Genomic DNA, 17,636 nt, shown 5'->3' on the forward strand with positions numbered 1-17,636 from the left:
AAATGGGAACAAGATAATGCACTCTGGGTTGGACACATAAACTCCCTTTCTGCCTTCTCTTCTTGCCCAAATGCCAGGAAATGTGCAATGAGCCCTACTGAATTCATGCCTCTCCAGAGACCTAAATCTGCAGCTCTGAATTCTGAATCCAAGGCTCCTCAGGATGCATTAGAGCAGGTTCCAAAGAGAAATTTCTCTTCCTGTTTTCATTCCCTCTCTGTAAAAGCAAAGAATACAAAAGTTCAACCCAAACTAGACCTGGACTGAACCTGGAATTCACAAGACAGTGACATACTATGGACTGAGGAAGGACCAAAATCTCAGGGGAGACATATGCTTCAGTGTAAGAGAACAACATGGACTTGTTAGTTGACTTTGAAAGGACCTATTTGGAGTGAGTGTAAAGAATTTTCTAGATCTTGTGTAGTGTCATATTATAATTGTGTGAGAATTGAAAGAATGGCACCACATCTAAATTTTTCTGTAAATTATTGTACATTTACTACTCACCTTTCTGGTATAACAAGGATTAAATCACACAATGTAAATGCTCTTCACAGTGCAACAAACCATGCTTCTGAGCACATAGCACATGCTCAGTGTACATTGCATTATGCTGCTCCTCACTTTGTAAATTAAGTGTATGTTGTCATGAGTGTTAGGCAAAAGGCAGTATGTATGCTGTGCTTGCTGTCTCTACCTGAGTGCTACTAATAATGGATCTAGGTTGAGCAACATCAGCACTAAAGGGAGACCTAACAAAGAACCCAATGAATGTACACCTTCCACACAAGCAGACCACATTTCTTTGAGTGAGGCCCACAGTACCACATGATTTATATTCAGTGATGTTTCAGAGACAATTTTAAGGTAATTACCTCTGAGCCCAGGTTTTCAATTAGGATAACCTGGCTAGATTGAAGAAACCCCATCACTGGGCTGCTGGGCTGGGTGGGAACATTCATGTGGTTTTAATTGTGCTCCAAATAATTCTAATTTGATACCAGGGTCAAGTATTAGGACTCCTGCATATATTCATGAGAATTGAGTTTAACCTTTGTTCTCAAGGGAAGTCACAGGTTCTGCTCTCTAAGGTTTGGTAGAGGCAGATCAGTGTGGCCCAGATTCCAATTCCTGTAGCAGAAACTATTGGCACCTGTAGCCGGAGAAGGTAACCAGAAGAAAAGACAGGAGAACCTCTCATTTTGGTCTCCCTGAATGAGCTGATCATAGCTGATTCTTTCCTGTGACCAAGAATAAGTGAGTGTAGTCCTTCTGCATTTTATGTTCCTCCTACTTGTGAGTGTTGTGGAAAAAGGAAAGAAATTGTGCTGACTCCATTAAGGGAAGTCTCAAGATTTAATTTTAATTGTTGACACAATCTCACCTGCTAAGACATTTCAGAGTAGGAGAAGAGGAAGAAGAAATGGCTGGTTTTCAGGTAAGTGTATCCCAGATTGGGGGTTCTGTCCACTATTTCTTCCAGAAAGCCTTGTAGAAGTTTAATTTTTTGAACTTGTAAACCTTTCCTTCTTTACTTCTGATGTTTATGCCTAATAAGTTTTGTAACTACATTTTTTTTTCTTCTTATGGTAGTCAAGGTTCTCTGGGAAATCCTTCCTCCCTATGTAAGAGAGCCTGCTGTATATTCTCTCCCACAAGCTTGTTACTACAATAACCATGTTTCATAAGAAATATATGACATGTAATATTAAAAATGTTTCCATCGTGACAGGTCAAGATAGCATAGTGTGAATTTGTGAGATTCCCATTGGGAATAGGATAGAGTTTTTGGATTTGAGTGAGGAAAGGAAACAAGTACTCTCAAAGTTTGAACTGGATGCTTCATCATCTCTACGTAATATATTATTAGGAAAGTTCAGAAAGAAGAAAGCATTGATTGCCTAGGATAACCAGAAAATTATGGAAAAAGTATAAAATAAAAGACTTGCTCCGTATGATGCTAAAGTGTTTACATACATTATTAAAGATAACAAAACATGGGAAGTATCTGTATCTGAAATTTGCATAAATCTGATGATTCTTCATGGTTACATATTGTTGGCCACTACCATCCCAGCAGTCATTTTGTATCCTCCTCTTTGCAACAATGCCTAACACCAATTCATTCTGCTAAAGTTATGCTAATTTCATTCACTTGCTTAACATGCTTTCTGACAGATTCATCCAATATAAAGTTAATTGTTTTTTTGTTTATCATTAAGGGTCTTGTGGAGATTTACTTTCTGATGTGCATGAGCCATTACATTTAATCTAGAAGCTCTAATTTCTTCTTATACCTTGCTTTGAAAACTGAGGGATATTATCTGTGTTCTGTTCAGATGAACTGAGATATATTCAAAGTCTACCACTTACTGGATATTGACAAAATACTCTCCTTAGGCAAGAAGCATTGTTGTCAGTAGTTATATTATGTGAAATGCAGAGATTCAGACCCCACCCCAGATCGCCTGAATCAGAAGCTGTATTTTAACAAAATCTCCAGTTCTTTACTGTACTTGTAAAAATTATGTGATACCTTCTAACTCTCTATGATCCTGTATGTGAGAAATATGCACAATTTATTGATGTGATATAAATATAACACCCATACATTTACATTACTGTAGTAGGGCCCTTAATTTTGTATTAAATACTTTATCATCCATAGCAGAATCATATGCACACAGATTCATACATCTTTTTTGATCCTCATTCCAGCAGATGAGAGAATACGTTCAAGAATATCAATGTGCTAGAGAATATCTTATTGGATAATTCCAGTATTTCATGTGTCAGAAACAGTTCTCACAACTCATTTTCCTTGTAGTCAAGTGAATAACTCTCTCTATGGCCACTTGGGAAATATGTGTCTTTTTACAGGAGATGGTGACATTTCAGGATGTGGCTGTAGAATTCTCTCCAGAGGAGTGGGCATGCCTTGACAATGCTCAGCGGAATTTGTATAGGGATGTGATGTTAGAGAACTATGGAAACCTGGTCTCCCTTGGTGAGGATCACTTATATACAGAATTTCTATTCCACATTAAGGCCATTCTTTTTTTATTAATAGTTTCTTAAAAGTTTCTACTTTACATGAATAAATTTTATTTTATTTTATTTTATTTATTTATATTTTAGCATGTTATGGGGATACAAGTGTTAAGGTCACTTACATTGCCCATGCCCCCCTCCCCCCTCAAATAAGAGCTTCAAACATGTCCAATCCCCAAACGTTGCACATCTTACACATTGTCGTTGTATATACCTATCCCCTCCTCCCCCGTCCCACCCTCCCAACACCAGATAAATGTTACTCCTATATGTCCACTTAAGTGTTGATCCGTTAATACCAATTTGCTGGTGAGTACATGTGGTGCTGGTTTTTCCATTCTTGAGATACTTCACTTAGTAGAATGGGTTCCAGCTGTATCCAGGAATATACGAGAGGTGCTATATCATCGTTGTTTCTTAAAACTGTGTAGTATCCCGTGGTATACATAGACCTCATTTTATTAATCCATTCATGAATCAACGGGCACTTGGGTTGTTTCCATAGCTTCACGATTGTGAATTGTGCTGCTATAAACATTCAAGTGCAGGTGTCTTTTCATAAAATGACTTTTGAACTTTTGGGTAGACGCTCAGTAATTGAATTGCTGGATCAAATGGTAGATCTACTTGTATCGCTTTGAGGTTTCTCCATATTGCTTTCCACAGAGGCTGAATCAGTTTGCAGTCCCACTAGCAGTGTAGGAGTGTTCCCATCTCCAAATCTATGCCAATATTTATTGTTAGGGGACTTTTTACTGGAAGGTCATTCTCACTGGAGATAAGTGATATCTCATTGCAGTATGTTCAACATCTCTGATCATCAGGGAAATGCAAATCATTTTATTCTTTCTGTATTTTCTGATCTGTTGTATGTCTATTTTGTATAGTATTAGAATCCAAGGTTCAGAATAACATGGCAGCATTTCAATTTCTCTACATTCTCAACATATGAATGTATGTATGTATGTGTATATGTATATACTTATTTAAAAGTTCTCAATGTAATCAAAAAGTCCCCAAACAGCAAATGCTGGAGTGGATGTGGAGACAGAAGAACACTTCTACACTGCTGGTGGGATTGCAAACTAGTTCAACGTCTGTGGAAAGCAATGTGCATGAATTTCATATCCATATTTCAAAGAAAATTTGAAGATTTTGGTGCATAAAATAAAATCATTAGATGTCTCATGTTATCTTGAACCTTTCCCTTTGTTGGGATTTCACACTAGATTAGTGGTTACTCTAGAATTCAGAGTATAAAATTGTTGTCTGAACCTTGGAATAGAATTTCCAACACTTATTTATTTGGTGCTAGTGGGAATTGGTGCTCTAGTCATAAATTAGATCAATTTTTTACCATTCTACAGGGTCTGTGAGAAAGTAATATGTTGCAAAGGAATTTTCTAGAATCTTCACTAATGTTCTCTCTACTAAGGATAGTACTGCATTAGTAATTGGAAAGTCTTCAGCAAGAGTCATGTGAAATTTCTCTAATGAAACAGGTCTTGCCAAGTCAAAGCCAGAGCTGATCACATGCCTGGAGCAAAGGATAGAACCCTGGATTATGAAGAAAGAGGAAACAACAGCTAAATATCCAGGTAGGTGAGATTCAGTGAAGCAGATTAACAAATGTTAGAGAGCCAAAAGTCAAGGAGGAAGGCAGATATTAAAAGTGGGTTTGAATATTCTGCTCTTTGGAAATGATTTTTAGAAGGACATCTTCTGTCCCACGCTCTTAAACTCTCTAAGAACTCTACCCATGCAGTGATCTTCCTTAGAATTCAGTGAGAGCCAAACTTGTTGTCATGGCTTATAAGGGAATACATTATCTATCAGCATTTCTATTGCTTAGGAGTTATGGGACTATCTGTGCATATTTTGAAGACCATGACATTAAACCATCTTTTGATAGCCTTTCACTCTCCTGCTCTTTCTGGAGTACAGTGGCTGATCATAGCTCACTGCAACCTCAAACCTATGGGGTCCAGAGATCCTACAACCTCTGTCTTCCAAGTAACTAGATTTATGGGCATGAGCTACCATTTTGTTATTATTATTTTCTTATAAAAATGGAGTCTCCTCATGTTACTAGGGCTGGTATCAAGATACTGGCTTCCTTCTTGCTTGGTCTCCCAAGGTGCTGGGATTGTAAGGGTGATCCTCCATGCTCAGGTCCATGTTTTAAGTTCCTTTTGATGCCTCATTTCTGAAATGTGTAAAGGGGAATAGTGAAGATATTGGGATTTGTTTCTGGAATACAAGAAACACTAGGGAAAGATATTTATATTTTCTGCATCATGATTTCCAATTCTACGTTTTCAGAGGCAATCCTACCGAAAGTCAGATTCACTAATTTTGTACAAATGCATATCCTCTTCCTAAATGTAAAAATATCTAATGTTATTTGACTTAAAATAATCTTTTTCTAGTATAAAATGAGAGTAAAATTTCAACTTTATTATACCCAAATACTCAAACTATAATATAGTTTATTTTCTCTGTTCACCTTATATAATTCTTAAATACACTGTCTCATTCAGTGCTTCAAATAACTGAATATATTTATACTCCCAATTGATATATAATACTTTGATAACTTATGTTCCATAATTTCCTCCTATTTAGTAGCATCAGAAATGTGTCACTCATATGTGTGTGTGTGCATATATTTCTGTGTGGGGTGCTTAATGGTTGGAAGTCTCCACAAATAATATTTGTATAACTGCATAAATTTATTGTACACACTGTAGTGATCTGATGTGTGTATGAATGGTAAAACAATATAATTAAGGTAATAAACATATCCATCATCTCACATATTTATCATTTAATTATAGTGAGAACATTTATTAATAGTGAGTTCTATGGTCTTAAAAATTTTAAGCGTATAAAACATTATTAATAACTCTAATCATGTTGCCATACAATAGATCTCCAAGATCTATTCATCTTATAACTAAAAGATTTTACCCTTAAAATCTCCTCATTTTTCCTTACTCTACACCCTGGAAACCACTGTTGTACTCTTTACTTTTGTAAATTCAGCTTTAAAAAAATTATCCATAGCAGTATTTATCTTTCTGGGAATGGCTGATTTTACTTAGCATAATGCCTCCTATATCCATCCATGTTGCTGAAATGGTAGGATATTTATCATTTTCATGGCTTAGTAGTATTATATGGTATGTGTTTGTACAGTCATTTTTTATTCTATTCATCATAGCAGGCATTTAGTTTGTTTCCATTTTCTTGGCTAATGTGCATAATACTGCAATATATATGGGGGTGCAGAATCTTCTTCAGATACTGATTTTATATGAGTATACTCATAGGTAGAATTGGTGAATGACGAGGCAGTCGTATTATTTACATTTTTTAACAAATCTGTATGATGACACTATCCATTTATAATCAATAACAGTCTACAGGGATGGATTTCCTGCACACTCTTGTCCTCACTTATTATGTCTCTTGTTTTGGACATTAGCCATTTTAAAAATCTACAAATGTGAAGAATGTGGCAAAGCCTTTACACGGTGCACACACCTTACTCGACATAAAAGAATCCATAGTGGAGAGAAACCCTACAAATGTGAAGAATGTGGCAAAACCTTTACACGGTGCACACACGTTATTCGACATAAAAGAATCCATAATGGAGAGAAACCCTACAAATGTGAAGAATGTGGCAAAGCCTTTTCCCAGTCCTCAATCCTTATTCAACATAAAAGAATACATACTGGAGAGAAACCCTACAAATGTGAAGAATGTGGCAAAACCTTTACATGGTGCACACACCTTACTCAACATAAAAGAATCCATAATGGAGAGAAACCCTACAAATGTGAAGAATGTGGCAAAGCCTTTTCCCAGTCCTCAATCCTTATTCAACATAAAAGAATCCATACTGGAGAGAAACCCTACAAATGTGAAGAATGTGGCAAAGCCTTTACCTGTTGCACAAACCTTACTCTACATAAAAGAATTCATACTGGAGAGAAACCCTACAAATGTGAAGAATGTGGTAAAGCCTTCACCCAGTGTTCAACACTTACTCTACATAAAAGAATTCATATGGGAGAGAAACGATACAAATGCGAGGAATGTGGCAAAGCCTTTACCTGGTCCACAAACCTTACTCAACATAAAAGAATTCATACAGGAGAGAAACCCTACAAATGTGAAGAATGTGGCAAAGCCTTTAACCATTCCTCAATCCTTACTCGACATAAAAAAATCCACACTGGAGAGAAACACTACAAATGTGAGGAATGTGTCAAAGCCTTTACCCAGTGCACACACCTTACTCGACATAAAAGGATTCATACTGGAGAGAAACCCTTCAAATGTGAAGAATGTGGCAAAGCCTTTACTTGGTGCACACACCTTACTCAACATAAAAGAATTCATACTGGAGAGAAACCCTAGAAAAGTATAGAATCTGGCAAAGCCTTTATCCAGCTAAAAGGCCTCACTCTACATAAATGAATCCATAGAGCAGAGAAACCATACAAATGTGAGGAATGTGGCAAAGCATTTTCCCAGTGCTCACACCTTAATCTACATAAAAGAATTCCTATCACTGAAAAATTTTACGAATTGAGATTTGTGGCAAAGTTTTTAATATTTGTTCACATCTTATTCAACATCAAAGAAATCATACTAGAAAAAAGTTAGATAAATGTAATGAGTATTTAAGTGCTTTTCCAATGTATTAGCCTTAAAATGCACAACAGTACTGAAACTTAAAGTAAAATATAATGATGTAGACTGCTGACAATACCTATAGTTATAACATATCTTACCAGATATGGGAGAACTTACACTGAAAGAAATGCTCCAATATATTCTAAATATTGCTCAACATCAGAAAAATATTAAAGAATAGAAACCTTACAAATATAATGAATGTGAAAAAATATTTATGCAAAAGATATACCTTAGAGAACCCAAAAACCGTTGATATTTAAAACTACTTTAATAAATTTCAGAATGCAATTAATCAAGAATCAAGTATAAACATATATCCGATGACTCGCAGTGCAATACACTAACACATTCACACATTTCTTTAAACCAGGTTGTTCATTATAAAGAACTACCCAGTTAAAATAGTTAGTTGATTTATTTGTATGTTAGCTTTAAAATGAGAGAGATTTTCTGAGAGGTATAATTACATGTAAAATATACTTTCTTGTCAGTGTGGGGTGAAATAGTAATAAACTGAAATTTTGTTTTGCTATTTGTGACAAGCAAATACTGATATTATTCAACTTTAAATACAATAGATGGTATGCTTTCATTCTTAGCGTGCATGTGAATGTGTGTGGTTAATGATAGCTACATCACATTTATTAGAGGTCTTTCTCTATTAAGTAGGCATTATTCATGTACTTTTCTATGAAAAATTAAAAACACTGAAATGTAAGATTTACTAAATTGAGAGGTACTATGGAGTTTTCTTATAACAATCAATATTTTAAGTGATGTATGATGTAGGTGTACAGGCTAATATTCTCCTCATTATAATCAGAATGAAAAAATTACAATATGAAAAATAACTTGTTTTAATATTGCACATTATGATAATAAAATAAAATGAAATTTGGAATATTTTTAGATTGCATGTTAACTTAATTTGTTTCATTAAATTAAAAATATTTTCAATATGTCAAACATGTTGTAGATAGAATGAAGTGTTATTTTGCACCAACATTAATCTATCCCGTGTTATTCAATGTTGGAGGTAATGGATTACAAAAATGTACTGTTGGGTTACACAGTACAAAGACATCATTTGTGATCCTTTTTATTAGTTGCTCTACTTTGAAGAATATTGTTCCCAAAGCTTTTTTATTATATTTATAATTATATTGTTGCTGTAATGCTTATAATAAAGATTTTGCACTTAATGAAAAGCCATACATTCCTGAACATGGAATGACTAGTTGTTACATTTTATCCTACATTTTTCTTTCAACATGCAACTTGCTTGGCCAGTAAAACAGAAATAAGCATATTTTTTTAATTTATATTGAATCAAGTATGCAAATACATCATGGTTAAGTTGACCTATAGTTGCAGTATATTTACAGAGTAAGTAATTATGTTTGTTTGAATGTGGATATATACTTATTTTGAACAGAAAAGAAGAAATATTAGACAAAATGGGTAATTTCAAAAGTGTTGAGAATTTACTAGCAAACTAGAAACTTCAAAGAATCTGAAAGGAAATATTTTGTTCCCTTTATATTGAATTAATTGTTTAAAACCCTAAGCCTCTGAATGAGAACCTGCCCATGCCAATCCCCTGTTCTTACATGCTTATTACTCATGCTAGGCCTACTATGTTTTTTTATTATTTCAAAGTTCATTAAGTATTGGTTATGTGATGTGATCTGCAATTACAGCAAAGATTGTTATAAAACTTACTGGTGCTCATAAAATTACCTGAAGGTATGAATAATTCCACAGTGTAGTAATATCATTTTACTTAGTACATTCTACCTTTTCATTCTAATTTGGGAAGCTATTGAAAGCACTTTTTGGCTACTGTTTCTTTTACTTTTGGTCATCGAACTAATTGATTTATTGACTTTATCAGGCGACTTTGTTCAGGTAAATACTCAGAAGGACTTATAAATTATGGAATTGATTTTATATTTAAATAGGATTAAAAAGTACAGGACAGTGTTAGATATGTAATAGATGCTTCATAATTAGCTGTCAATATGTCTGTGGGAGTGAGCTTGTGACTGCAGAGAAGAGATTGAAAATGTCCAGGGTAAAAAAAAGTCATTGATTTTGCATGTGGAGCAAAGGGACAAACAGAACAACCAACTCTCGGAATTTATAAGTGGAAATTCTGCTTCTTTCATTTCATAATTATATCTAGTTTTTTGCCATTTTTTATCTTCATTCCCTCTACAACTGTATCTAGCCATTGTTCTTTTTGTCTGTGTTTGGTCTACGATATTCTCACTGTTGTACTTACCCCCAGCCAGTTCACAAAGTTTTTAAGAAGTTTTTTTTTTTTTTTTTTTTTTTTTTTTTGAGACAGAGTCTCGCTTTGTTGCCCAGGTTAGAGTGAGTGCCGTGGCGTCAGCCTAGCTCACAGCAACCTCAAACTCCTGGGCTCGAGTGATCCTTCTGCCTCAGCCTCCCGGGTAGCTGGGACTACAGGCATGCGCCACCATGCCAGGCTAATTCTTTATATATATATCAGTTGGCCAATAAATTTCTTTCTATTTATAGTAGAGACGGGGTCTCACTCTTGCTCAGGCTGGTTTTGAACTCCTGACCTTGAGCAATCCGCCCGCCTCGGCCTCCCAAGAGCTAGGATACAGGCGTGAGCCACAGCGCCCGGCCTTTTTAAGAAGTTTTGATGAGAATTGTTGAGTATTTATAATTTGGAGGAAAATAACATTTTAACTAGAAAGCTTGAGACCATTTACAGGCTATACATATAGCATTCTGATTATTTAATTAAGATTAGAGAAATTCATTGTCCTAAAGTTAAAGTAAGAGCCTTAAAGTCCTATGAAAGATAAACAATTCTGAAGGTCAGAGGATTAAATCAAGAACTCATTGTTTGCTTAGTAAAAGCAAACTGTTACTAGATCCTAACATATAACATCATAAATATGAAAATAATTACAATAAGTGAAGCATTAATAAGTGGGTGATGCATATGGTAAGTACTATATAAAGAAATATGAGAATTTGGCAATCTCTTAATAGGGAGTTTAGGTAAATAAAGAGCATTGAATTTAATTTTCTATGAATTACTTATATTATAACATGCATCCATCTAGAATCTACTTATGAGTGTGTATTTTCAGTGTTAGAATATAATAGAATGATTTCTCTGGATTGAAAATATTTGGAATAACCTTTCTTATCTGATATTTCAATTTTAGAGAATTTGTTTTACATAACTTTATCTTCCTTTATTTTAGTATGTGCATGGTGCAATACACAGTTCTCATTTTTAGTCATCTACCTTTGGCCAACAATTTGGTCATTCTCTCTAGAGGAATCTCAGGATTCATGGCCACTTTTTGATTGAAAATTTCATTAGTGATTTTTGATCCAATCCTTTTTTGTATGCTCACAGTGGCCAGAGGTGAGACAGTGAGCACCACATACCTCTTCAGTGTCTTCCATAACATAATCATCAGCACCAGGAAGTCCAGGTGTCTTTAGCTTCAAATAAAAGCATTAAAACCCCTTTCATGCTCTGTGCTGGATTATGAATCTCTTGGTAAATATCAGAGTTCCCTTGTTTATGAGTGACAAATGGAATGACAAAAGCAGCACTCTCACTCTGTTGCCAAGGCTAGAGTGCCATGGCATCAGCCTAGCTCACAGCAACTTTAAATTTCTGAGCTCAAGCAATCCTTCTGCCTCAGCCTCTCTAGTAGCTGGGACTACAAGCATATGCTACAATGCCCTGCTGATTTCGCTATATATTTTTATTTGGACAATTAATTACTTTCTATTTTTTAGTAGAGATATGGCCATCTTCTTGTTCAGGCTGGTTTCAAACTCCTGACCTTGAGTGAACCTCCTTCCTTTGCCTTCCAGAGTGCTAGGGTTACAGGGGTGAGCCACTGGGCACAGCCAGCACAAACTCTCTTGACACCAAGAGCTCACTTAAAAAATTGGCTCAATTAGAAATGTTAATTCCTTGGGATTGGAAATCTCCTGTGTGAACAGTTATATCTCTGATTAAATGTTTACAATTCACCACTTGGTGCAGGGATAAGATGTGTCAGAGACCCTAGCTAAATGAGCTTACAGACCCACCAGTAAAAATTTCTGGCTCAAATTATGGGTGAAGAAAATTGGTTTGATATTAATGTTCAACTAAAATGTGATGATCAGGCTATTTCTCAAATTCAACAGTGCTGTATTAAAGTATGGAAAAAGACTTAGACTGTAGCTTCCTATATAAATGTTAAACAAAATGTTAATGAAACTCATGTAGATTTTATTGCTAGATTGCAAGAAAGATATGGTGCAAGAAATGGTTAGTCCTCCTAATTTAAGGAATAGTATTTTACATATATTGGATTTTAATAATGTTCAATCTAAATGCCAATGGCATTATGCCCAGCAAAATTAAGCAGCATGGTGCCACCGCTGCCATGGCTGCTGAGCCACCAAGGCAGTGGCTGTGCTCAGCCAGGCAGCCCAGCACCAGCTCCCCACCACCGCACCCCAATGGCACCTTATGTAGCAAGTGGAGCACCTGGTGGCTAAAAAAACTTTTAAGAAATTCCCAAAAGATTTGCTCAGACATTTAAAATGCAACTTTTGGCTGAGACTGTTGGCACAAAATGTAATTTTAGAGAACAAAAACCATCTTGTGACAATGGCCTGTTAATACCATCTATTGATATATATATATATATATATAATATATCAGTTATATATATCAGTTATATATATATATATATTAGTAGATGATATAGCTTGCTGGACTCTGAAAATTGCAGAAATGTCTACAGAACTCATATGTTCAACACTATGTTTTTCAGTCCTAGACACATTGTAGAATATATTCCTTCCTCAATGAAAGAATGAGTGAATGAATAAAATATACAGTGGAGAACATCACAGACCTTAACCTCAGTGTTTAGGTACTTACTAAAACCAGGGGTGTCTTTATTCTCTGCTGGCTATACTTTTGTTTTTGTATTTAAGAAATACCTATATTCTACAAACTATCTAGAAAAATCAAATTCATAGAAACAAAAATTAAAATAGTGGTGCCAGGGACTGAACAAATGGAAAAATGGAGCTATGTTTACTGGGTGTAATAAAGTTCTGCAAATTTCTTTCACATATAGTGTGATTATACTTAACACTACTGTACTGCATACCTAACAATGTGTAAGATGGCAAATATTATATTGGGTGCATTTTACCACAATTTCAAATTGCAAATTACCTATATAGTCACCAAGTGGTTTAGAATAGGACAGGGTTATTCTTTGTATATTATCACATTGGTGATATTGGCCATGTTGGCCAGAATGATTTCTCATTCATGAACCCCCATTTTTGTTTCCATTTTTGCTTTTATTCAGATAACCCATAGAGGGTTTTGATTCTATGTATGTGCTTAAAATTGGGAGAGGTTTTAGACCTCTTTCAAAATATTTTTTTTTAGAAAATAGGTATCCAAGCTGAGTTCCAATATTATGTCCATTACCTTCTGGGTTTGCCCTACACAGCAAGCCCTTTCCTTACAGCATTCAGGGGCAGTTCTAGTAACAAGGCAGGTCCTCAGAAGCCAGAGCATGTGAGTGGAGCAAGAAGAGGGTGGGGCATGAAAGAAGATCCTGAGAGGTGAGAACATGGTTGAAGGGGTGTAGACAGGAAAATGGGTGACCCGAGTGATCTCTATTCCAGCAGAGGAGAAGCACAGGAATGCTTTTGTCTCAGGACAGCAGAAGACCCTGGACCAGGCCAACTGCCAGAGAGTACTGAGAGAGCCCTGGACTGGATCAAGCAGTGGCAAGGCCACCATGGCACACCAGAGAGAGAAGGTGATCTAAGACGATATTCATCAGAACTAAATTGATCTTGTGTCAGGTGGCATAGAGGGTGGAGGATGGGATGGGTATATATACACCTAATGCTTGCAGTGCTCACCGTCTGGGGGATCAACATAATGGAAGCTCTGACTCATGTGGGGCAAAGGCCATATACATAATGTAAACATTTTTACCCCTGTAATATGCTGAAATAAAAAAAAAATTAAAAAGACCTCAATCTTTTGGGAAAGGTACTACAAGGAGCTACTAACCCAAAATGTCTATACTCATCATTACAGAAATGCCCTCCAAAAGTGAGAGACATGGTGATTGGTACAATGGGCAAGAGTGGCGAGGGCACCCCAGGAAGGAGGAGTCAGGGGTGAGGATGGGGGTTGCAGGTGATAGTGAAAGAGAAGACGTCTTTTTGCACACCCCAACCTCTTTCATAGACTTCAAAAATAGTAAATTTGGAAGGGGTGTCTCATTCCATATCACAGTGGTAAGTAGGCTTAAATCCCATCAATTCCTTAATATTTCTCTTACCTGACTCTTATGTTCTTACTTCAGTAAGAAATACCATTCTGCACTTCATCTCACTTCTAATATTACCTGAATCTACTTCTCTCCTTCCTCAATGCCAAAGCCTCAGCAGGGCCCTAGTCACTGCCACTGTGACTGGTCTGATGGGTTTCCAACTATGCTTTTTCCCTGAAAGTTGGCTCCTCCAACCCACCCCCTACACCACTACTAGCTAGAGGGATGCTAAACAGCCAGTTTTAACACATCAATCCCTCCATAAAATTCTTCAGAGCCCTCCACAGTCTCTGAGCTTTCATAATCAGTATATAAAGCTCCTTTGGATTGGACTCTAATTCCTGATAGTTTCCTTCCATACTCTCCTTCATCATTCCGCCTGTGTTATTTTCATAAATGTTTAAGTATCTACTATGCAGCAGCCACTGCTGAAGGATCCTACACATGACCCATGCTCTCTCACCATTTACAAATAAATGGAATTCCTAATTACACCATGCCATTTTCTACTTCTTTACCTATACAAACATTGTGGTTTTTTTTTTTTTATTCTCCAACTCCTGTGCCTAATTAACTACATTCCATAGAAGCCTGACTACAGAGATAAAATATAGTGTGTTTTCTTTACTTATAACTTACCTGGTTTTCTTTAGGAGCCTCCAGCCACAAATTTCAGGAAAAAAAAAATTAAGTCCAATTCCCATTTTACAAATGAGAAAACTGAGAGTCAGTAAGCATAAAGAACTCGTTCAAAGTTATATACCAAGTAGAGGAGCTTGAGTTGCCCAAAAGTGGTACTTATAAGTATGCCATATGCCTCTTTTCCAAATGACTTGTTTATGGAAATTTTTGCATTACTTATAGGAGCTTTTGGCTGTGAAGAAGTTTTGCTATATACTGAGTGGCAAAAATTTGGTCCATTCAACCAATTTAATTAATCCCTTCTGACAACTTTAAGACTTTATAAGGAAGCACAATCACTCAATTAATGTCCCTTAGGCAAATGATACATTGGGGTAAAGTGAGAGAATACTAGAACTTGTATAGATGTTTACTTTTATCCTTAAATGTAGTGATGATGCTTTGCTAATATACTGATACTAGTAAATAAAGAGTATATGTATGAATTTTAGGGGTGCATGCCCCAAAGTATTTTACTCTAGGAGTTTGAGAGAAATAGTATAAGGACCCTGTCTCTACTGAATCTGCACCTTTCTTTCTATTCTCCACACAGATCGCACCACTTAGCCAAAACTCACCACGCTCATACTCAGTTTCTTCCCACATATCCTCACACAGTGACCTAACTACCTTCATCCAGGCCCCTGCTCAAATGGATCTCCCCAGGGGCACAACACCCACACCTCACCTTACCATCAACTCTCCTTCCACTATTCCTGCTTTACTCCTCTCCATCACAGTTACATTTACCTGACATTATATATTTGTGCCCATCACTATAAACAGAATGAAAGCTTACAAAGCCTGGGAGTCTTCTCTGTTTTGTTTCCAGCCTTTTCTGCATTGCAGTAGAAATTATGACCTGAATGGATGAATGTAGGTTTTGCCCTTCTGTTACCATGTACACTCCTGAGTGTAGATCATTCTTTGGCTATACTTGTTTGGCTGCTCTGTGGGTTAGTCTTATGTATAGGCCAGTACAGTGTGATCCCATGGCTGGCGTCTGCTTGGCATCCAACAGAACATTCTTCAATACTGAAAATGTTCAGTATCCATGCAGTGGTATAAGCTGTAGCCTTTAAACACATGTTGCTATTTAGTTCTAACTAGCTCATAGTCTAGTGTAACTAAATTATTGTATTTGGTTCTTCAGATGTTTACTGTAACTGTGAGAGGTTTTCAATTTCTATAACTTTAATTAAGGAAAAATATTTCAAAAGTACATGTTCAAATGCAACAGTGCTTATGTTCTCTCTTCCAATGTGGCAAGTGTCATATTCTAGAACCCTTTTATGATTCCTTAGTAAATCCTGATGAAAGGGAAATATAATTATTTATTGAAACTAAAAGAAGAAGGGGAGGGAAAAAAATGATTTTGAAGTGCTGAAAAGTGCCTTGTGATTTAATTTAGAGTAATTATGTACAGATTGTGAATATATCTCTTTCAATCTATTTTCAAAGTTAACAAATAAGGAACAAGCAAGGCAGAACAACAAACATCAAGGGTTGTGTCATCCTTTAGGCCTGTTTCACAGCCCCCAGGATCCCTGGCTCCTTTTTGTCCTCACCATGCTGGAATTCCTGGTCTTTTCTGGAAACACCACAGTCATTCTTCTCATTCAGCCCTACCCTCCTCTCCACTGCCTTATATATTTTCTGATGAGCAAGCCATCCCTCATGTACCAGTTCTATATGTCCATGTTTGTTCCTCAAATGGCCCTCTAATATCTCTGTAGGAATCATCACATCTCTCACACTGACTATGGAATTCATCTCTTCCTCCTCATCACCCTGTTGGCAACAGAGTGTCAAATGCTGGCCATCCTGGCTTAGGACGGCTACCTGGCCATCTGTAACCCACTGTGCTACTCAATGCACGTTACCCATGTTCTCTGTACTCTCCTGGTGCTTCCATCTTGGCTGAGGACAGTGCTCAATGCCTTGATCCATGTGCTCTGCCCTCTGACTTTCCATTTCTTCACCTCCAGGGAAGGTCATCATTTAATTTCTGAGATCTCAGCTGTATTTAAACTAGTCTCTGCTGACACTTTATAAGGGTCTTTTTATCCATGGTGTTATTTTTCTACTCCCTCCTATCTTAGCTATTATGGCCTCCTATGTATTCATTGCATCCACTCAATTGGTGACAATCTTAAGTCTGGGGCACATGGAAACCCTGGCTACTCACTTTCCTCACATACCCCTGGAGTCTCTATTTGATGTGGCTGCCATTATCAAGTCCCTTCCACAAAAGTCTCATTCCACCGAGCAGGAGAAGTGGTCTCTGTCATCTACACCATCCTAAATCCAATGCTTAACCCGTTCATCTACAATATGACAAACGGGAGCCTCTAGGAGAGTTCTCAGAAAATAGGCAATATGACATATTTAACTTTCCACTGAAAATCCAGATCTAAAACAATGAAACATATACATTGAAATGGTGGGATTTACCATATGTAGAGAGACATATTCACATGCATTTAACTATAAAGCCAGATAATTTGAGGAACAATAACAGACAAATAGAAATGATTGTGTCTTGAAAGTTGATATGTAAATTGGTCATTTTCTTTCTTTTATTCATTTCTCTATTTGTACTTCAATGTAATACCTTTGGAATGTGGCTTATTTGTGTACTATATCAAATATCCATTTGTTATTCCTGTTCAAAAATCTTATTGGGTCATTGTTATTTATTTTGCTATATATTTGTTTTTAATTGAGAAATAATTGTATATGTATATGTTGGACACAGTGTGATGATTTTATCTAGGTATACTTTGGGAAGGACATGATAAAGCTAATTGACATTTCTCA

The 17,636-nt window shown here is 36.3% G+C and overlaps 1 protein-coding gene across 1 annotated transcript in view; it reads left to right on the plus strand.

Annotated features, from left to right (window-relative positions):
• Positions 1 to 17,636, plus strand: part of LOC142865674 (uncharacterized) — a 144,349-nt gene that overhangs the window by 110,359 nt on the left and 16,354 nt on the right. Inside the window, 1 exon segment of the mRNA XM_075998856.1 lies at positions 6,581 to 7,450. Coding sequence (XP_075854971.1) covers positions 6,581 to 7,450 — 870 coding nt within the window.

The sequence above is a fragment of the Microcebus murinus genome, chromosome 31 (assembly GCF_040939455.1).
Source record: "Microcebus murinus isolate Inina chromosome 31, M.murinus_Inina_mat1.0, whole genome shotgun sequence".
NCBI classification, from domain to species: Eukaryota; Metazoa; Chordata; class Mammalia; order Primates; family Cheirogaleidae; genus Microcebus; species Microcebus murinus.